This window comes from Aedes aegypti, chromosome 3, assembly GCF_002204515.2.
Source record: "Aedes aegypti strain LVP_AGWG chromosome 3, AaegL5.0 Primary Assembly, whole genome shotgun sequence".
Classification (NCBI taxonomy): Eukaryota; Metazoa; Arthropoda; class Insecta; order Diptera; family Culicidae; genus Aedes; species Aedes aegypti.
The window spans coordinates 379,759,898-379,782,880 of record NC_035109.1 but is presented as its reverse complement, the minus strand read 5'-3'; the positions used below and the strand labels follow the sequence as shown (position 1 = coordinate 379,782,880).

The 22,983-nt window shown below is 36.6% G+C and overlaps 1 protein-coding gene across 1 annotated transcript; it reads left to right on the top strand.

Moving 5' to 3' along the window:
* Positions 1-13,048: 13,048 nt before the first annotated feature.
* On the top strand, positions 13,049-20,912 carry LOC5567472. The gene is made up of 4 exons (XM_001657427.2): positions 13,049-13,311; positions 13,645-13,839; positions 14,156-14,281; positions 20,575-20,912. Exons 1-4 carry the CDS (start codon positions 13,245-13,247, stop codon positions 20,820-20,822), a joined length of 636 nt encoding a protein of 211 aa, XP_001657477.1. The 5' UTR covers positions 13,049-13,244; the 3' UTR covers positions 20,823-20,912.
* Positions 20,913-22,983: the final 2,071 nt, after the last annotated feature.

Below are 22,983 nucleotides of genomic sequence, written 5' to 3'. Positions count from 1 at the left end.
TACATTTGGTCGAATGACTTTAGAAAATTTCGTCGAAAGATAATTTATAAAAAAAAAAAATCCTCTGAAATATTAGCGTCGCTCAGTTATTGGAATATCAAACATTGTTCAATTTATTATTCTTTAAAACTGTCATCGTTATTCATATATAACTACTGATCTATATCCAATGACAACTTCTAGTGTGAGTGCTTGGAATCTTTATTATCTAACAAATTTTACAGCGTGACCTTGAGTACACGCAGCGAACTGGACTATCGAATTTCATACATTTTGCCTTATGAAAGGTGGAACGAATACTGCAATACGAACGCTTTATGTATCGTTTTAGCATCACTCCACATCAAGGCGTCGATAGGCGCGTGGTGTACGCTCGGGCCTATCGATCGCAAACTTCTTGGTTCGATTCCAGGTTGCCGCGAAAACGTTTTTTGTTTTCAAATTCTGGTTTCATAAGGCAAATTTATGAATATCAATCCGATTTCTTGTGGCGAATTTTCATAAGGGGTTCCTATGTTTATCGATAGTCCATTTGCCTGAGTGTAAGAATTTGGAATACGGGGACTTTCAACTAATGGGTTACATGCATGTCCTGATTCGCTACTCGCTAAAAGGTAACCCGAAAAATATGTGTATGGCGAAAAGCATCTACCGAATTATTTCTCAAAAATTGGGAACTATTTTCGAAAAAATATTTGGGATATTTGAAGTTAGATGCCTTTCCCCATACAAAATAAAACGAGAAAACTTCTGCTGGTCAACTGTGGGCAAGAGTAGGTAAACCATGGTCATTCGACCAGATGTCATAGATTCCCAGAAATCACAGTTTTCTGAATATAAATTAGAGTGGTTCAAAAAATTGTTTTTTCTCCACAACGCTCATTCGATCCTAAATCAAATTCTGAGTGCCCTCCCAAAATTTGAGCTCATTTGGATGAAAACTGACACTGCACAAACCTTTCAAAGCTTATATGGGAATTACTATGGGAAAAGCAATCAATTCATTCAATCGGTCATAGTGTTTGCCCATGTGCTCTTGGGGATTACAGCTGCGTTGATACTGTGAGATATGTACATTCATCAGCTACAACTTTGCCGAAGACAGTTTTCAAATCGGACATCTCAGTAATTAGCAGTAACAGCTTCAACTAGAAATTCCCTCGGGGAAAATCCTTAAGGCATACCTTTAGGTGACATTCTTCCAGAGATTCCTTCAAAGATTCCTCTACTAAATTTAATCCTTTTATTCCTTCAAAGATTAATCCGAAAAAATCCTCAAGTTATTTCTTGAGTAATTCTTCAGAGGTTACTCCAAGCTTGCCTCCCAGAATTCCTCCAAAGATGTCTATAACAATTTCTTCAAAGATTCCTTCAGGAATTATTCTAGAAGTCAGTTCCAAGGATTCGATCGTGCAAGAATCACACAAAGTATTTTTTCAGATGCTTCTCAAGGAGTTCCTCAAGAAATCCATTACCAGAAATTTCTCAAGGACTTTTTTTCAGGACTTCCTCCTTAAATTCCACCAGGAGTTGTTTTGGGAATTCCTAAAGGAAGCTTGTGTTTTTTCTACAGATTCCTCTAGGGATTCATCCAACAAATTCCAAAAGGATTTATGCAGTGATTCATCCAATGTTTACTTCGAAAATTCCACCGGAAAATTATTCAAAGATTTATTCAGGAAGCTTCTCTTCCTCGAGAAACTTTAGGAATTTCTATACAGATTCCTATTTCCACGATTCCTTCAGAAATTCCTCTAGAAATTCTGGTAGAGATTTCTAAATGAATCCCTTCCAAGAAATTCCACCAGGAATTGCTTCAATCAAAAATCTGCCAGTTATTTTACATGCAGGAATTTACTCTTTGAACTCTGACAGTGATTCTACCCAGAAGTTCTCCAAGGATTCATCGAGGAGCTCTTCCTGGGATTCCACCAGAAAGTCTTCAGGGTTTCCACAAAAAATACTGCAAAAGAGTTTAAAAAATTTCCTTCAAGGGATTCTACCAGGAATTCCTTTAGAGATACCGCTTGCAATTTTTTGAGAGTGTCCTCCAGGTTATTTCCCGGAAAGTCTTCAATAAGTTCTTTTATTAATTCTTCCAGTGTTTCCTTCAAAGATTCTTCTTTGTATCGCTGAAGGGACCCTACGAGGCATTCGACCTGGGATTTCTGAAGGAGTTAATTCAAGAATCTACCAGAAATTTCTCCGAGGATTCCTAAGGGCATTTCTTCATCAATTCCTTCCAGTATGGGTTAATTGATGGAGGAATTCCTGAAAACCAATCTTCAAGTGAACATGCACCGTGTCCAACTTGAGTACAAGTTCTTCGTGTGCAAGTTTATTTCGAACTTGAACACTAGCTTGAACACAGGTACAAGATGAACGCAAACATCATGGACCTGTATTGTACACAAGAGCGTGGCTCAAGTTTGTACACAGGTTTGAACATTGAGTTTGTACACGGTTCATTTGTACTTTTGTACACACGGTGTACGAACATTGTCGATGACGCGGTTCGTTCGGAAACGTTATCAAAAGCGATCGGGTGTGAACCAACAGCAGTGATGCGACATCGCACTCTAGATCAAATTCACTGCAGAATGTGTGATCACGTGGTCATTATCCATGCTATTAATGTTTTTCAGTGACCAACACATAGTTTCAATCTATCTGCAACACTGTCGAAAATATCGTAATGATAAATTGCCATTTTATCTGCTTAATTTAAAGCTAAACTTAACCCATCAGTGATATTCATAGTCTATCGCCATCAATGCACTGGTGATGGAGTAGACAGCATGACGTTGATGTGATATGGAATGATCCGATTTATATCGCAGTCGGCCTGTACAAATCAGCAAATTTTAAGCATTGATAGTGACAACGAGCAACTCTGCCACTAAATTAATATATTAAATCCCGGAAGATTTCTTTTTGTTCAAAAATAAAAATGTTTTGTGATTTTTATTGTCCTGAATTTCAGTGGAAAAAAGTATACAAATTTCTCCTTGAATTGATTTAGTCTGAAAATCTGTCAGAACTTTCTGAATTCCATCAGCAATTTTTTGAGCGGTGTAAAAACGGCAATCATCATTATATCATGCTTATTTAAGCGAGAACCAAATTTTATTTTTTCGCGGATTCTACTAGAATTTTCCAATGAATTCTTATTTACCAGGTGTGGGTAAATCTGTTGTACAGTCGCCTCTCCCCATCTCGATATCGAAGGGACCATCGAGATACGGAGAGATCGAGACAAAGAACAGATTTTTGATGAATACTAGATTGAAAAACACTCCGTTGACAAGAAAGTAATACACAAACAAACGTCATTTTGCACTTCTTCTTTGTTGTGAAACCCAAAACTTTGGTCTAGTAACCTTTGATATTTATCATATCGACATACGGAGAGAAAATTGAGAACGAAAAATCAACAGAAATACATCGAGATATGGAGATATCGAAATAAGGAGGATATCGAGATATGGAGAGTGAAAATGTATGCAGACTGAAGGGATTTATGAAATCATCGGCATAGGGAGAGATATCGAGATGTAGAACATCGAGATGTGGAGAGTCGACTGTACTATTAAAGGCAGCTCGAAATCAACCGTGTTTTGAGCCGTGTTGAAGTCATTTTTTTTTTTTTTTTTGATTTTATATTGATTGATAAGCTTTAAAAACCGAGTACTGATTCGTTGAAGTTCTTGGTTTGACATATCCTACAAATTTAAAATTATTGTGTTTTCCAGTATTTGACATATGATTTAATATGCTACGTGCATGCATAATGGTTGGAAAAATATAAAATATGGTTTTATCGCCTTAATCGATGAAATATGTAATTTGAATGTGTTATTTAACGTTTTTTATATTTCAGAATGTGTTATTCACATTAGACTGGCCCTTAAACAAAAAAGTTGGAAACTCAACGGGGCACCCCCTTGATATGTGCCTCAGGGTTAAAGAAAAGTTCTCTCAAAATTTCAACTCGATTGATTGCTTCACCAGCTGGCGCATTCCATTCAAAGTTTTTATGGGATATTCGCTTCAAATTCATTGAAAATTTTCCCTACGTCACTGTTTCGTTCCGTTTACTAATTGATCGCGTTCAATTGAGCTCAGAATGATAAATACGCTAGTTGATACCCTAATGAATATAATTGCAGAACGTTGTATCTGGATATTAGCTCATTTTCATTAACATTTTTGTTGTTGAAAGTTAGGGTTAGATCAGCACTCCCGTACAATCATATAAATGCATGCGCCTTGTGCAGCAGCTATGACGCTGGTCGAGGTGGCTATGATGCGCTTAGTGGCTATAACCTGGGAGGGAGAAACCGATACAAAATTTATGTACGTCATAGTGAGCCGAGATTCTGCTGTCACGAACTGTCACTGTGAGCCCAGATCTTAAAGAATGGACAAACATGAAAAAAGCGCGTAATTGATCAAAACATATTTTTGCATTTCAACAAAGTTGACAATAATCGATTGAAAATTAATTCCTGCACACCCAAAAGCAATGCCACGATAGCGCCTTCTAATATGATCGAATATAAAGTATTTAAACACACATCTTTTTACTCTTTTCCAATCAAAATTAAAATTAAATGCACATCAAACTATGGCCCTTTTTCCAAATTTGTCCAGAAAGATCGAAGCTACACAACAAAAGAAAACTAGCGATTTTTCCCAAGCCTGCCTTGATGGTCGTTGGTGAGCGGGAGTTATCTTGAAATTTGGAGAAGTGTTGTTCAATATTTCGTGTGTAGTATCTGTGCCTCCCTCCCAGGCTATAACCTGGGAGGGAGAAACCAATACAAAATTTCTGTACGTCATAGTGAGCCGAGATTCCGCTGTCACGAACTGTCACTGTGAGCCCAGATCTCAAACATTGGACTAACATGAAAAAAGCGCGTAACTGATTAAAACACATTTTCGTATTTCTTCAAAAGTGATAAAAATCGAATGAAAATCAATTCATGCACATAACGCAAGTAGTGTCACGTGAGCACCATTTAATCTGATTAAACATAAAGCATTAAAAAACGCATCGTTCTACTTTTTCCAATGAAAATGAATATTTAGTGCATAGAAAACTGTGGCCCTTTTTTCATGTTTGTCAGGAAAGATCGAAGGCGCACAACAAAAGGAAACTACCGATTTTCTCGAAGCCTGCCTTGATTGTTGTTGGCAAGCTGGAGTTATCTTGCAGTTCAAAATAACGTTGTCTTATATTTCGTGTGTAGTATCGGTGCCTCCCTCCCAGGCTATAACCAAGCTATGTGGAAAAAGCACAAAGCAGTATTGTGTGAGTTTAACAAATCTACTTCAGATAAGTAAAACACCAGCTTTCGCAATATTAATCATGATACAACCTTCTACAATATTTTTCGTCATGGTATCAAGTAGTGTTTTTGACATTCTGGGTTAAATTGAACGCGATCAACAATTTTCCTGAACCAAACAGTAGATGATGTGTTGTTTCCCATATGTTTGAGCTGGAAATCCCATATTAATTTCAATTCAAATGCGCCAGCTCATGGAATGACCAAACGAGCTGACATTTACAGGAATTCTTACTCTAAACCTGAAAAATAATATTGAAGGGTGCCTCGTGGAATTATACAACTTTATTTTTCTCCCATACTGAGCTGAGCCAGACTAATTCACATATTACGTAACTTTTTTTTCATTAGAAATACAATAAAATTTGTCTGAAAGCACAAATTTTGTTTGTATTTGATCGAGATTGAGTTAAAATAAAAATATATTGAATTATTCAAATAGCTCTAACTTGAAAATCAGCAAATTTCTGCAAAAAAAAAAATAAAGTGTTATATTAAATTCTATGAAACCTTAAACCAAATATATTTATACTTATCATGCTCGATCATTTTGCTCATTATCAAAGGTTAGACCAGATTTTAGTGATTCAAAATATTTAGGGAATGAAATGACGTCTACTTGTTAATCATTTTCCCGGTAACGGAGTGGTTATAAACAAATTTGTTTTTGATCTCGATCTCTCCCTATTCCGATGGTCCCTTCGATATCAATATGTAGATAGACGATTGTAATTTAATGCTTGTGAGATGACTATACTATTATTGTTTGATTTCCTTTCTATATTATGCTAGTAAATTGTTTTATTCTGAGTATTAAACATCGAGGGTTAAATTATTTAGTTAAAAGTAATTAGATCTTACTTTCAGAATATTAAACAAGATATGTAATGGTCGACAAGAGAGGAGGTTAGAAACAAAGGAGTGATAAGGGACGGAAACCTTTGAGAAAATCGACTAAGAAAACAATTTTTGAGCAGTTTTTCATTCTATACAAATTGTATACGAGGTAAAAAAAAAAACAAGCCAATCTTCAACAAATAATGCTATTTTCGCTATTGAAAAAATATAGTTGAAGAGATTGAAGAAAGTAAAAAAAATTAGTGTTCTTAACTCAAAATCGATCAATTTGTTACTCGCACCCCTTTGCGGTTGGCTCCTCACATGATCCTGCATAGTGGCAGGATTTTTCTAATCCCTCTGCCCTTCTTGTGGTCTATTAGCATTAGCATAAGCATTATGCAATTCGCACAAATTCGTAAATGGTGCAGTCGGGGTGGATTGAATAAGAGAAAAGTTTGAAAAATCTGTCTCCTATTTCTTTCTTTCATTTTTCATGTTGAAAATAGAGCTTTCTTCCATTTTTCATGATAAAAATGAGGTGGTAAATGTTCAGGTTTATTTTCATTAATGGGACGGGGCTTTAGAATGTTTGTGTCCTCAGTCAGACACAAACATTATACAAACTCTAGTATTTTTCTTATTGTACTTTTAATCCCGCATATTTGTGTAATAAGTCCCATTTTCATTTGTCGAACTTACGACTTACTTATTTCTTACAAGAAATGGTTTGATATTTAACAAAAAGAATGCTTAGCCAAGTGGTTAGAGTCTAGGGCTACATAGCGAAGCCATGCTGAAGGTGTCTTGGTTCGATTTCGGTCGGCGCAGGATCTTTTTGTAATAGAAATTTCCTTGCCTTCCCTGAGCATATATGTACCATAATACCCAGTGCCGTAGCGTGCTATTGGCCAGGTTGGCACCCGCCAAGGGCGCCAGCCTTAAGGGGGCGCCAAAATGCGTGACAAGCTTGGTAAAATTTTAGAAGAAACATATTTAATAAGGGCGTCTCTCATAGAGACAGTTAAAAAAAACCCTAAACATTACAATGAAAATTTTGGGGCATAGATAGTCATATAATGAGGGTTGTTAGTTCAATCTCCTGGGCATATTGTATATTGATGTTTGCCACACGATATCCAATCCAAATGCAAAAATGGTCAATCTGCAAGCAAAGCTTAAAACTGTGGAAGTGCTCATAAGAACACCACTTAGTTTAGTTTAGTTTTATTGAAACGTGACGTAAGACAAAGCTTTTGTGTGGCGTTGTGGATATTCACATTGTGGTGACTCAAGTTCTAGCGAATAGTAAAGTATTTTTTTAACAAGTAGAAATGAAACTAGTCTCTGTTAAAATATTCCAGTGCAGACTTATTCGACATTGCTTCCAAGTGTTTTTCACCTCTATTGGTTGCTAATTTCAATAAAGCACTCCTCTCACAAAGAACAAGTTACCATACATCCACCATTTAGCTGAAAAGTAGGCTCTGTCCAGTTAGGATGTAACACCAGAAAAAAATTAGGTAAAAAGTGAAAATTTGAGGAAAAGTTACTAAATTGCTTTCAATAAAATATATTTGAGACATGTTAGAAAATGATTAAAAATTAATTATTTTAAAACTCCTGTGGCAAATCTCAGACTTATTAAAAAAATCTAATTCAATGTATTAGAATCTAATTCAAGTAATGAATTGGAGATAAAGATACAAAAAAATCAGTTTCTATAAAATATCAACCAAACGAGTGGTTAGATAAGGGCTCATCAATTCAAAGTTAAGGTGAAACAGTTAGGAAGACAAATCAATCAAAACTTTAAAGGCACAAATCTTTCGGAGGAAGCCACGAACAATAGTAAAATTTTAATTTAATTTGTATGTAATAATGCAGAAAGCTTAAAATAAAAAAGTTTGGTCAGTCAATCTACTATTTCTTCAGCCTTTAAAACTACTATTGAGATAGATTTCTGCCAAATTTTGATTCTGAGCTGATTGACATTAGAATAGTAGGATTCCACATAATTATTACCCATATTCTCACATAACCAGGATATAAAGTCCATTACAAAATCTTGGTTGGTCAATTTCCACATAGTTATATGTGAGATTTTGTCAGAACAGTTTTTGACAAAATTTTAAGTAGGATTCCTTGTCAGTTCTGGAGAATGTTCTCACGTGACTCTGGGTCGAATTTCCATAGAATCTTATCTAAGAAATCAGATCGAATCTTCAGAACAATTCTCACAACATTCTGATCCAGGTTATTAGAGAACTATTTGATATTGAAATGAGGACAGGTATGAGAAGCCATAGTACTAAGTATTACTCGTAACATGAGCAAAATTTTCAACATGAATTGAAATGAATGTTCTCACTCAATAATATGAGTTCGATTGAACTAAAAAAACGAAAACGAAATTTCAATAACATTCTAAGAATTCTTTTAATAAATAATGATAGAATTTGCCAAATAATCTCATGCTGACATTTTTATAGATATATAAGGAGATATTTTAGCAAAAATTACTATCCCTCTGAAAATGTTCTTAAAATTTTCTGCTTTTTATTTTTGTCGCATTTTTTGGTCAGCAATGGGTTATAAATTATGTTGATGGAATTTATGCAAAAACAACAAGAGCTTGAGAAACCTAAGCAAAAATAAATGGGTCAGCAATGGGTTATAAATTATGTTGAAGGAATTTATGCAAAAACAACAAGAGCTTGAGAAACCTAAGCAAAAATAAATGGGTCAGTAATTGTGTACAAGCATTTTATCAGGATTATAAACTAAACTGATATTTTAATAGATCCCTCTGGTTTCTGCAGATTCATGTCTAGCCAAAACAGGAAATGTATTAGAAAATCTAATAACCTACTGACTATCAGACAGACCTCCCAAGAATAAAATTTGATATATTGTGTATGACTTTTTACAGAATTGTATCCAATACTTCAATTTATGTATTCAAAGTATTAATAAACAGCATTACCATAACCTTTGAGGATTTTGTTGAACCATTTGTACAGAAGTCGCGCTAGAATTTCGAGTGTTATAGTTAATATAATGCATTTTTAATATATTGAGAAAAAAAACCTTGAGCTTCAAACAAGGGGCGCTCAAATTTTGGTTCGCCAAGGGCGCCATGAGACCACGCTAAAGCTCTGATAATACCTACCACACGATATACGAATGCGAAAATGGCAACAAAGGCAATGAAAGCTCTCAGTTAATAATTGTGGAAGTGCTCATTGAACACAACTACAAGCTAAGAAGCAGGCTCTGTCCCAGTGAGGACGTAATGTGAAGAAGAATAATGCTTTTAATATACTAAAATAATGATACGTATGTTGGCAGTTAAAGCAGAAATAAAAAGCGAATCAGCTTTCATAAGCTAACTCACATGTATTCAGTCTCCAAAGGATGCCGAAAATCTCAAATTAAACAGAACGGAACGCAAACCGAAGCATCAACTGGTGAACATTGCACATGCGTTTGTACTCAGGATTTGTACACGGGTTCGTACTCGCGTTTCGTACTCGGGTTTGTACATGGGTACAAACCTGTGCGCAAACTTGTACATTGCGCTCGTGTTCAAGTTCGTGTACAAGTTTCCTTGTACAGCATAAGCATTGGATGCAATGTTCAAATGAGTGCAAAAACATACGTTCGCGTTGGGTTCATGTCACACCGTGAAGACTGCTGAAAACCCCCAAGAACCCCTGAAGATATTCCGCGAGAAATTCCGGAAGGAATCTCTTGAGTAATTCCAGTGACAAAATACTTAGAAAAAAAGTCTGGTAAAATCTCTGGAGGAATTCCTGATAACCCTTGAAGATCTTTGGAGTTTTTCCGGTAGGAATTCCCTAAACAATACCGAGATAAATGGCTTGAGGAATTTCGGGAGGCATCCTTTGAATTATTCTGAAGACTAGAGAAACCCCTGGAAGAATCCCTTTATAAATTCCTGGAGGAATTCGTGGTTTATAGTCTGATGGAACCCAAAATAACACTGAAGTCCTAAACGATCCTCTGGAAGAATTCCTGATAGTATAAACCCTGAAGGAATCCCAGAATGTGTTAATGATGGAGTCCCAGGAGGATTTTATAATGAAATAATTGAAGTATAACGAAAGAAATGCACGGAAGATTTTCTGATGGAATTTATGCAGAAACTCCTGATGAAATCTATTGAAAGACGCTAGATGAAATACCTAGAAGAAACTTCTGAAGGAATCCTTGGAAAAAACTTCTGATGTAATCCCTGGAGGAATTTCTGATGGAATCCCTAGAGAAACTCTTGATAGAATTAAATAGAAAACTCCTGTAGGAATTCCAGTTAGAATCTTTGAACAAACTTTTAATGAAAACCCCGGAGCAACTCCTGAAATAATCCCCAGAAGGTCTTTTTATGAAACCCCTTACTTATGAAAGTAATCCTTTTAGGAACTTCTAGTGGAATCTCTGAAGGAACTCCTAACGGGATCCTTAAGGCGAAGTAGGCCATCATTGAAATTTGTATGCGTCGTTGATGATTGTTGGTAATTCATCTCACGATTTTGAATCAAAGAAATCAGTTGGGGTTGCACTGACACAGCTGAAGAAGTATCAGCATACTTTATGCATGTTAGCGCGTACAGTGATACTTTTTCAAGTCAATATAAACTATCAAGACTGAGTTTTATCACTTTAAAATGCAAGCTGAAAAGTCATCATTGTTGCCAAAACGAATGACGGGCTACTTAGCCTTAATGGAACTTCTGATGAAATCTCTGGGGGTGTTCTATGTGGAATCTCTGAAAAAACTTCTGTTCTAATCTCTAGAGGAACTCCTAGATGAATCTCTATAGAAATTCCTGTTAAAATTTCTGAAGAAATTAATGATAAGATTCCTTGAGGAATTCCCGATGGAATGCTTAAAATAAAAAAAAAAATCCTTGTGGAACTCCCGATATAAGCTCTGGAGGAATTCCAGGTGAAATCTCTGGAGAAACTTCTGATGTAATCTCTACAGAAACTTCTCCTGATCTAATCTCCGGAGGAACTTCTGATAGAATCATTGGAGGGCTTCTATGTGAAATCTCTGAAGGAACTCTTGATGGAATTCCTGGAGGAACTCCTGATGATATCCCAAGGCGAACTCTAATGAAAACTAAAGGCCTTGATAAAATTCCTGTAGGAACTATTGATGGAATCCTAGGAGGAAATTCCTAAATATATTTAATTACTTGTAAAATTTTGGCCAGAGACGAATGGAAACATTGTAGGGAGCCGGATCCCATTCTTGACACTTTTGATTCACTTCGGCAGTGGGGTTTTTTGAAAGCTATAGAGCTCATATTTGGTCACAATATGCGTCGTACTAAAGTGCTTCTTATTGAAAAGTTTCAGACAATCCGGCCGAGAAAACCCCCCATGCCAAAGTGAATCATGGAAGTGCCCAAGTGACCCTGCATCCTAGTAGGGTTCAGATCTGTTCAGATGGGTACTAGGGGAACTTACGTATTCTCGGTAGCTTAAGCCGATGCCGTGCTTCTTTTGTAATTTTCTAGGACATCAGCAGACAAATTCCGTGTTTGTCTATTTACATTTATGCGTTGCTCAATCCTCTATCGATTCACACCGACAGACTTGGCAAAATGCTTTTGGAAACGTTTTAACAACTCTGCGAACATCCCTTGTCAGTGTGACTATTGTCGGCAGCCTCATTCTCTTCGGCAACTTTCCCATAACAACTGCTGGTGAATCTCTTCGGCAGCTCCAAATCAGTCGCATTTTGAGGCGTGCTCATTTGAATTGATGACATCTCCGGCGATATCGTTTGTTTAGTCTCGGAAATCTCGCCAGCGGGAAGCGGGCAGAACAAAGAATCATCTATATGTTTCCACTGATGTGTTTTGATAGAAAAATACTGTGTACTTGACGTTTGAAATTAGGTTGCCGATAATAGTCGAATGGTGCCGAAGCCGTAAGTCTCCCTACTTCTAAGTACTGCATTTGGTGCCTTAGTACTGCAAAAGGTACCCAAGTTTGACAGATCGCAGTACACTTTTCACGGAATTCTAGATTTTGTTCTATTGCCTTATGTGCCATAACATTTTAGGCAACTGCAAGGAACATGAAGATATTTATTTTGTCTTTGTTTCGACCTTAAAATTCGGCTTTAATAAGTAACGATATTTTCAACATTGCCGAACAATGTTTACATGGGTGATAAATGTTGTTACCCCATATCAGCTAAATAAGAAAAAAAAAACACTTGAAACTTTTTTTAAACACGCCTAAAATTTCTAGAAAACAAAATATAGTATACAGTAACGAGTGATAGATGTCAGTACTGTTTCAAAAATATAAATTATACAACATTTGCAGTTTAATATAAAATGTCAATGAAACATCCTCACTTGTTGCAAAAGAAATAAGAAATTTTAGGCTCAAAACGGAAGTATTTTGAAAGCGATGATTCCGTTGCCACACGACACTGTTGGCTATCTTCTCCTATAGTTGCATTTCCGGCTGTAAAGCTCGATGTTCGCTATCATGGGAAAAGCTCTATTTATCCTAACAGCACGAAAGCTCCATCCATTGAAATGATTATCTTCCGACTGTAGGAAACATTTCCATTTCGAATTCCAAAGAATGTTCTTTCTCCATATGACGAAGTGAATCAGCCACCTGTTTTCCACAGATAACATTCAACTCAAGACGCGATAGATAGGCCTTCTGAAGGGTGTTTGAAGCCATTTGAAGTGCTTCACTTTTCGGGGGGACGGGACGAACCTCTCCGCACCTGGCTGCTATCTATCGATGATGACCGAAAGATAAGATAAGCGTGACAATTTATTGAAATCTGCTGTTGTCTACAATTGCTTCAAGTGAGCGACCTGAGAAAGGGAACCGTCTTGCGGCCTGGCAATTGATTAGTCGTTTGCTGGCATTTTCTTTGTCATAAAGTGACAACGCGCGCACGGCGGCCGTGATTTATGGGCCTTTTGGGGAATCCGTCCCGTTTCCGGTATACGAAAGTGAATACACCCGCGGAAAGATAAGGCACCCGAAATAATGAAATCGAATTATCTGCTACTGTTGGGGATGATTTATTGCTGTTGTGTGATCGCTGCCGATGGGGGTAATTCAATTGTGGGAAAAATTGTTTTTGAATGGGTGAAATTGGTGTTTGAGTGATTTCTGGGACTTTCAGGCGTGTGAAATTCGGTTCCGGGAAATTACAGAAATCTAGACGAACATTTGAAAACACCGTTTGTCGCAAATGTAAACAAAACTCAAACTTTAACATTGATTACCTCTGTTCGCAACTTTCGTTAGATAGAGTGTTTTCAAATGTTAGTCTAGAATTCGCCAAAACTTATTTGTTCTTGGATGTGAAGAACATGTAGGATGTTGAACATGTTCAAATGAAGACTCGGTCATGATTCTGGTTTTGCTTTCCGAAAATGTGCAGCGACCGATGATGAAGATGACCCTCTGGTGACGACACTTTCCCCGGCGGAGGAATACAAAAACTATCCGTACTGCTTTCGGTTCACCTGGCTGGGGCCAAAGTACAACAAGGACAGTCAGTACAAGAACGTGACGTGCGAAAGCCTACTGAAAAAGGCCAACGGGATTCCGTGCTTTCATCCGCTGGTGGTCACGAGTGAGTGTGTTCGCAGGGATCATAGTTGGATCACAGACAAACAGACGTAACACTTACATTTTTTCTCATATCTTCATCTGGTGAACACGTTGCACGAAATACTGTTTTGTGCAACAAAAGCACCAGATGGCGCTAGTGTGAAACATCAACCATGCACAAAGAAAAGTGATGTGCATGCTCTGGTTGTGAGGTTTATAACAAAGTGAATTTGAAATGATCGTTAAATAAGTGGTCCATGAAAATTTAATCAGTGATACGTCTGTTTGCCTATGATTGGATGATGGACTCATGTTTTTTTTCACGTACATCCTTGCAGATAATAGCAACGTGCCCGATACGGAGTACATGTGGAACGAGTACAAAGACAAGCCGGCGCAAATTGCGTGTCGGTTAGTGAGAGGCGAGGTGTGCGCGAGGTTCACCTATCGATACAACGGTGCAAGTAAGACTTGGCGGGATGTTGCGTACTGTAAATAACCTACCTATCAGCAGGGAGGGTTTTCGTTAATGGAGTGTTGATTTGAGCATGGTGTATTACACGAATCATACTTTAGCATCTGGGTATTAGCTGTATTACACACAATGAGCAATACCATCTTAGAGCTTTAGTAATCTAAATCAACTTAATACGTAATCCATACGACCTCCATTATCCAATGATGAATCGCGTTGTCTAAAAGCGATGTGATAAATCTACTAATCACCCACTCATCAGGACAAACTTAGGGTAGGTTTAATCTCTTACGAGTAAGGCTATGAAGGACTTGGCAAGCTTGAAAAAGGCAAAGTGGAAAGATGGTCATTCTTCATTAAAATAAAGCAACGAGATATGTCCCGCGAATCGCAGGACGCTCTACAAGATCTCGTACCAAATTAAATATCATTTTCATGTGTTGTGTGATTTACAATCATGTTAGGCCTAAATCATGATGTAAATGCTCAGTTAAGTCAAACAATTATATATGGTGCTATAATATTATGTTGAAAATACCCAAGAAATAATTTTTGCTTTAAAAAAAGTTTCTCAGAATTTATTAACCATTTTATTAACGTATTTTAGTACATGCTTATTCAATGACCTTATCTTGGCTGTTAAACAGTAGTAACATTATAAGTAGACTTTATAATGTTTATTCAACATTTAATCCACCAGGTATAAACCAAACATCCAGAGATGCTTATTAGGCGTTTGTTTGACAGGATTTCATGACATGTTATTTCTAAATTGTCGAAGAAAAGTTGTAGATGCCATTAATAAGTCTGTTTAAGTGTTTTGTTAAACTGAATTAGACATCATATTTATTTATAGAATTAATTGTATAAACTTACAAAAAATGTTTGTTCGATGTTTCTTCAACAATTGTTTTATAATGAAAAGAGCAAAAACATTGGTAGTTATTTGCGCACTTCATCAAATACTCATATCTGGATGCCCAGGAATTTGGCACTTCATTATTAAATTTCAATTCATCAAACATTGTTGGGATGTCGAGTCTCGAACTCAGGACCTTCCTATTTACAGGCACATGCTTCTCTACTGCTCTAACCAAGGTTTTATAGAACATTATATAAAGAGCAGTATTCAAAGATATAATAAGATACTCGAACAAATTATCGTACATATGTTGTTTAAACATTGTCTAAGTATTTTGCTTGTCTGCGGTATATGTTAACATCATTGTTGAACATTGGTTTTAAAAAGGTCTCAAACGCAAGACTTATTCAAGCTATCAGCTTTAATATAAAGACAAATAAGACAATTTACACCGTCTTCAGCCAAAGGTTGCACAGACTGAACAATCACTAACATTAGGCAACGGACAATACATAACACCCAGTAGCTCAGGGATGAATTTTTCGTTTGATGAAAAGTTTTCACCGACCGGAGTGGGAATCGAACCCACACCCCGTGACACAATACGCCTAAACGACTGACGCTGCTAACCGCACGGCCACGAAGCCCACGATTACAGTTTAGTAACAGATGAATAATCACGTTATCAAAACATGTTGTTGAATTACCACTGTATCTCTGATCATATATAATTAGGACTTGTTCAACTTTTCTTCCACAATTTAATTAGTACTCGTTATAAACCCTTGTTAGACAAACGATGATCAAGCATTTCAAAATGTTCGATGGACAACTGGTGTTTTAATTGTCGAATACACATTGTAGAGTCTATTTATAATGTTATTAATGTTCAGCCGAGGTAAGGTCATTGAATAAAGATGTACTATATTACGTTAATCAAATGGTTTATTATTGAATACATTCTCCCTTTCTGCGCGAATAAGGCTTGAATAATAGTTTTATTTTTACTAAGGCAATTATTAAACAATCAATAGCTGAATAAAACAGCTCTCAGAAACTTTTCTTAAAGAAGAAATTTCTAAGACAATACTTAAGGCCCAAACGCAATGATAGCGCAACGGAATGCGGAACCGGTTCGCCAGCATAAACTACAACATGCTTGTTGACTTGGTGTTGGTTCAATTGCATTCGTTTACGGGTCAGTCGAGATGTGATTCATGCTGGCGAACCGGTTAAGTTTTCCGTTGGCGTTCCGCTATCATTGCGTTTGGACCTTTAGCGGATTCCTCTCAGAGTCACTGGCGGATAAATAAGTTTTTTTTGCTATTTTCTTAATGAGACCTAAAAAACGATATGAATCAGTGATATTTAGACAGTGTACCGTGATTATCAGAAGGATTATACCATAAAAAAGTGCAATGCTAGTTGTCTAGTTGTTTGTATTCCCTAGACTGAGTATTTAAAACAAAAGTGATTTTCAAAACGAAGCGTAACCATTATACGCATTAATTTTAAATAGATTCAAAAGGTATTCTAGTACCACAGATAAACAGACACAACACTTAAAGCATTTTTTTTTAAATTCATCGCCCAGTTAACTTAATATGGTGAACATGTTGCCAAAATACCGTTTCATGCAACCTGCAGATAGCGATAGTGTGAAACGTCAAACGCGAAGAAAAACGATGTTGTTCACATGTTGTCAATGATAAGCTTCAATTACATGTCATAATTGTTTCTCACAATTTATTTGTTCTTCATAGGTTCAAGTGCTTTAAAGCATTACGAAGCCAGTTAAATTATGTAAATTATATTAATTAACTAATTACGCGTGGTAAAGATGGACAAATTATGGGTGAAATTATGAAAAAAAAAATCCACGTGCTCGGCTGGGATTTGAACCCAGGACTCTTGTATGCTAGACGAGCGCTTTACCAACTAAGCTACCGAGCCACTTGCTCAATCTATGGAATACAACAACCGTTTTGAATTTATCGTTATAAATTTACTTGCAGATCTTTATTTTAAAATTCATCTAAAAAATTGTATAGTTATAAACAAATCGAAGAAGATTTTCAACTTTAACATAAACTAACACACAAAGAATTAGAGAGTTCAATAGTTCAGAAAAAATGTATAACCTAAAGTGTACGATGATTTTTCTCTTGTCTTTTTCGGTTATAAAGGGCTGGTGTTTCTTAACTTGTCAGGGTGACCAATTGAAATGGAAGCTTATACATTAGACTGGCCCTTAAACAAAAAAGTTGTAAAACTCAACGGGGCACCCCCTAGATATATGCCTTAGGGTATGAAAAAAGCTCTCTCAAAATTTCAACTCATTTGGTTGCTCCCCCAGCTGGCGCATTCGATTCAAAGTTTGTACGGAATATTCGTTTCAAATATATTGAAAATTGACCCTATGTCACTGTTTGGTTCCGTTTACTTATCAATCGCATTCAAATGAACTCAGATTGAGAAATTTACTAGTGGATACTCTAATGAACATAGTTGCAGAAGGTTGTATATGGATTTAAGCTCATTTTCATTAACCTTCCAGTTATCGTTCCAGTTTCGTTATATGGGTTTAAAAAAAAAAATAAAAAAAGTTTGACTCTTTCCAAATGTTAGTCTAGATAGATTTAAAAAAAAACAAAATATGCAAAGTATCTTAGTTTCACATAGTCTTCATACCCAGAAAGTTTCATTGAATTCTAAAAGAGAGCTGCCAATCGCGTGTCGAGTTGGCGTGAAATCCGTCTGTTGTATCTCGATTATTCCAATTTCTAGTTATGATCTATGCAAAACTAGAAACGTCTTGTGTAAGCTAAACTAATAAGGTATGAAAATTAAGCTCATTCAAAATTTTCCATCGCCTTACACCGAAGTTATATTGAAATTACATCTAAAATTGTGCCGTTCAACAGAGTTAGATTTGATACAAAAGATTGATAAAAAAAATCATCAAAGCATGGATAGCAGCACACACTCGTAAGCTCATATTTCTCAAGTGTTAAGTTAGGTAAAGTGAAGTTTTAAATATGTTAAATGTCAGTGCTTAAGTTCTTTTACTTATCCAGATTATTATGCTATAAAAAATATATCATGATTCATAATAATTAAAAACTGGCTTCGTAATGTCTTATAGTGCTTGAGCCTATAGAAAAAGAGCGGATTATGAACATATTTTGCGGTATGCAAAAGTAGTTCGTCGTTTTCAAGATTTACGATATTAGAATACCTTTCATCTATTTAAAATTTATGCATCTGATGGTTGTGCCTCAAAAAGGGCGAAACTCTAAATTTTGTCAATCTTTTGATTCGAAACTGCGCCCAAAGGTTAAAAAACACTGCACAGTGGTCCAGGAATCAGTTTTACGCGGAAAGATGCATTTTGAGCTTTAGAATGAAACATTAGACGAAAACGGTCTTCCACAAAGTTGTTTGTATTAGTAAGGCCCTTTGTTTGGTGTTATTGAAAATTAGGGTTGTCCATGTTTTCATAGAAATTGCGTAACTATCTTTCTTATTTGTAGAAATTATATTATACATCCTTCAGCAAGTTGTAGACCATTCAATTTCAAGCAACATTGCCGAAAAAAAGTTTTTTTTTTCTATCTCTTAAATTGACCGATTTAGAGCTTTATTCTTACGGTGACATAGGGAGGTCCAAACAAAATTTGTTTTCAGGCTCTAGCGTTTTCATTTCAAATACCTCATCAGGGGCCTCATTAGGGGCCCAGATAGCCGTAGCGGTAAACGCGCAGCTATTCAGCAAGACCAAGCTGAGGGTCGTGGGTTCGAATCCCACCGGTCGAGGATCTTTTCGGGTTGGAAATTTTCTCGACTTCCCAGGGCATAGAGTATCTTCGTACCTGCCACACGATACACGCATGCAAAAATTGGTCATGGCATAGTAAGCTCTCAGTTAATAACTGTGGAAGTGCTCATAAGAACACTAAGCTGAGAAGCAGGCTCTGTCCCAGTGGGGACGTAACGCCAGAAAGAAGAAGAAGAAGAAGACCTCATCAAAGTAGTCTATGAATCACTTTTAGAGGTGTTGAAAAATGCGTAATTTGATGACTGAAGAAATTCGCTATCTCCTTCCGTTAGGGAGTTATTGTCGTTTTTCTCACATGCCTACTTTGATTGTGATTATCTGTGATTGGGGCAATCAGAAAAATATCTTTTGACGGCATTCAAAAGACAACATAAAATTGTATATTATATCAAAAGTTTACAAATATGTTATTTTCGTAACTCTAATAAAATGCCCTGAAAAACGAAGGATTTTTAGCAGAAAACAGATTACGATTTTAAATAAATAAAAAAGATATAGCATAAACAAGGTGTCCACTTTATAAAATGAGCAGTCCTTACAGTCACGTCAAAGTATTTTATTCTTGTTTAATCAATTTGTACTATGCGTGTTAAAATAGTGAATGTTGTTAAAATAGTTACATTCTTCAAGTCGATTTTTTCTACTAAAAATACCTTCACAAATAGCATTAATTTGGAGTTTACAAACCCCCCCCCCCAGAGCCAAATCCTGGTTGCGCTACAGCCGGGACCACTAGTTCTGAATAAAAATGGAATGATGTTTGTATGTCACGCGTTGGCTTGAAAACGAGTCAACTAATCCGCATAATTCTTTCACTGATTCGTTCGTCCAATACTCCGACGTATTTTATAAAGAAAAGTTCAGGTAAGTCCCAAAATAATCGGAATAAGAAAAAAGAGGTTTTTTAACAACCCACTTGATGACAAGACGAAGTTTGCCGGGACCATTAAAAAGTAGGGGTAAAAGTTTCTTTTTAGTATTTCTATCTCAATTCAAAAATAAGTTATAAACGACATAGTGCACAGTGGCCCAAAGCTGGCAAAAGTAAAAAAAATGAAGTTTGCAAATTCCTTCTCGAATATCTTTTCTTGATTTCTTTAGTGTTGTATAACAATTCCCCAAAGTTCCAGATCGATCAGTGTATATTTCGATTTTTCACAGCATGTGACCTAGAGATGTCAGCTGAAATTGACCCTCTTGATTTTTTTTTTCAAATTTCGTGAAGGTTGTTCTATATAAATTGCAGTTTCTGTACTAAATCATGAGCATATCTTTCTCAACCGGTCTAATGCGAAAGAATATACCATAGTTTTGTTTTGAAGATATTTCGAACCATATTTGACATGTTTACCATTTGGAATGTCAAGAAATGTATAACATGAAGCTCCTCCAAAAATAAGGCATTTATTCAAAGGTAGTGCAAGATATCTGGGAAACGCTCTAAAATGATCATTTACATCACAATGTGTGGCAAATATTCCATATTTTATATTTTTCACGGGAGGGACAAGTTTAAATGTCGCCTTGCTGACGCAATCCCTGTAGCAATCAATCTCACTACTGAATTCCATTTCATCCACAGTTGAAAACATCACGTACATGTGCGCCAAGATGAACGTGGACAACGAATCGTCAACGACTTCTACGTGCTATACCGAGGATCGAAGCGGTCGCGAGATTGAGGTTTGCGTGTGTGAATCCGCCGCTGGAAGGACGCCCTGCAATCGGAGCAGCACCATCCTGGCCCAGCTTGGACAACCCGTGGTTCTGATTGCGTTGGCTCTGGTTCAACTGTTGACCCTTCGTGCCCTGTTTCCCTGCAATCAGTGAATAAATTTGTAAGGAATATTGTTTCTAAAAAAGATGACATCAATTATCTAATTTAATCAGCGATTACCATAAATTAGCATGAACTACGAACGAAGGCACTTTTCCTTCAAGGATTTCTCTTTTCTCCCCCTTATCCGATGACTTGTCTTCATCAAAATGAAAGCTTAATAACGATGTCACTATAAAAGATCGCTTTCTTCGGTCGATGTCGTCTTCGTCGTTGTGCAGTGGCGCGCCCTCATACAAAGGACGGACCAATTTTGAAACCGGACAAAAATCCTGCTGAAGTTTTTAGCATTGTCCAATCAGCTTGCTTCCTCCATCAGTAAACTTTTTGAAAAGGTCGTTTTGAACGGAATGCACATTAATGAAAATTCAATTTTTGCCAATGAACAGTCCGGATTTCGATATGGATATTCGACCACGAATCAACTTTTACGTGTAACAAATTTGATTCGTTCAAACAAATCTGAAGGCTATTCTACTGGTCTTGCTCTTCTAGACATAGAAAAAGCATTCGACAGTGTTTGGCATGGAGGCTTGATTGTAAAATCAATAAACTTCAATTTTCCAACATACATTGTTAGAACAATCCAACGTTATCTGATCAATTTTAATTTTTTGGAATTAATCACTCAATGGTACAGAAGACTATAACTAATGTTAAAAAGTGATTTAGAGAACATAAGGTTTTGAGGTTTTCTGCGACCATGCGACGCCACTGTGCGGTCGCGTTGTCGGAGCTTTCAGATTAAATTTACATTCCCTTTCCCAATCTGGAAATCTCAACCACCTCCAGCCACCACGTCCAAGGAGTGCACATTGTGTTTGATTAAATTTAATTTGCTAAATTTAATTAAACAGATCCCTCGATGTCGTCGTTGTCCCGGGCTGTCGTCGTGCTACGTTTGCCGCTGCAAGATTGCAAACTTTCACGTTTCCCTAATTTCTTGCAAATTATCCGGTGTTCGTGTACGTACGCGAGGTAGATGCCCCTTCTAGGAGGAGTCCTTCTTATAAGTTGCTCTTCGCTGTCTATTAATCCGCACGCGGTTTGGTGCGGTCCAGTTTCTGGAAAGGGGGAGGACAAAGACATTGCTCTATTTTATGTGCTGTCAGTGATGTGTAAAGGTAAGTGAGTGTTTGAAAATGCATTAGAATTACATCAGCCGTGCTTCAACGTTTCGAACAGACAAACAATGTACTGGTTACCTTGGTTGATAGGGGTTTGAATTTGCTTTAGAGTGAGGTGGGATTTGATTGATTGATTGACTCTTTATTAAGGGGAAATTCAGCCCGAGGCTGAGGTGGGATTTGATTTTTAACACTTCAGTCGTCGCGCTGTTGTATTTTGTACAACACTAGTGAAAAAAGTTCGCTTTTTGTCCACAACAGCAGCGTAGTGGCTTTGACGATGGCTAACCGCGCGACGACTGGAAGGTTAATAAGAACTTTGGCTATGATTTTGTTTGAATTTCTTCATTAGTATCATGTCAAACATAACATTAATTTCTTATATCCAGGTTAGAGTGGCCCATAATAATTGAACAACAATGTCTTGAGTTATACCCTCCAAATTTGTTCTTTTGGACCCCATAATCAGCTGTGAAAATTTGTGCGGAATCCTTCAACTCTAACGGGGGCTGAACGAGCTTGACGTTTGTATGGAGAAATTTAATTGAATACAAATACGGAAAAGATTGCTTTTCAAAAATGCTCTGATTTTGCTCAAATTTTGAGAGTCAAATCCTTTTTTTATATTTTGTCATAAATGTTGATTGCTCCAGAAATTCTTTCAGCGATTTATTAAGAAATTCCACCAGGGATTAGTGTGTATAAAATAACTAAGAAAAAACCAATATTACTTTGGAAGTACATTTCATGGTATGCTAAATGCTTGAATTAAAAGTGAAATGACGTAAATTTGATGGTATTTGAACTTAAAATACGTTATTTTTGTAAAATTACGTCCAATTTGACTGATTTTCGTCATTTTACTTGCTTCAACATGTCGGGCACATATGACGTAAATATCAATGATTTTTTCTAAATGTGTAAGTAATCATCAGAGACATCTTCAGAAATTTGGCATAGAAAGCTCTCAGTTTATAACTGTGAAAGTGCTCATAAGAACATTAAGCTAAGAAGCAGGCTTTGTCCT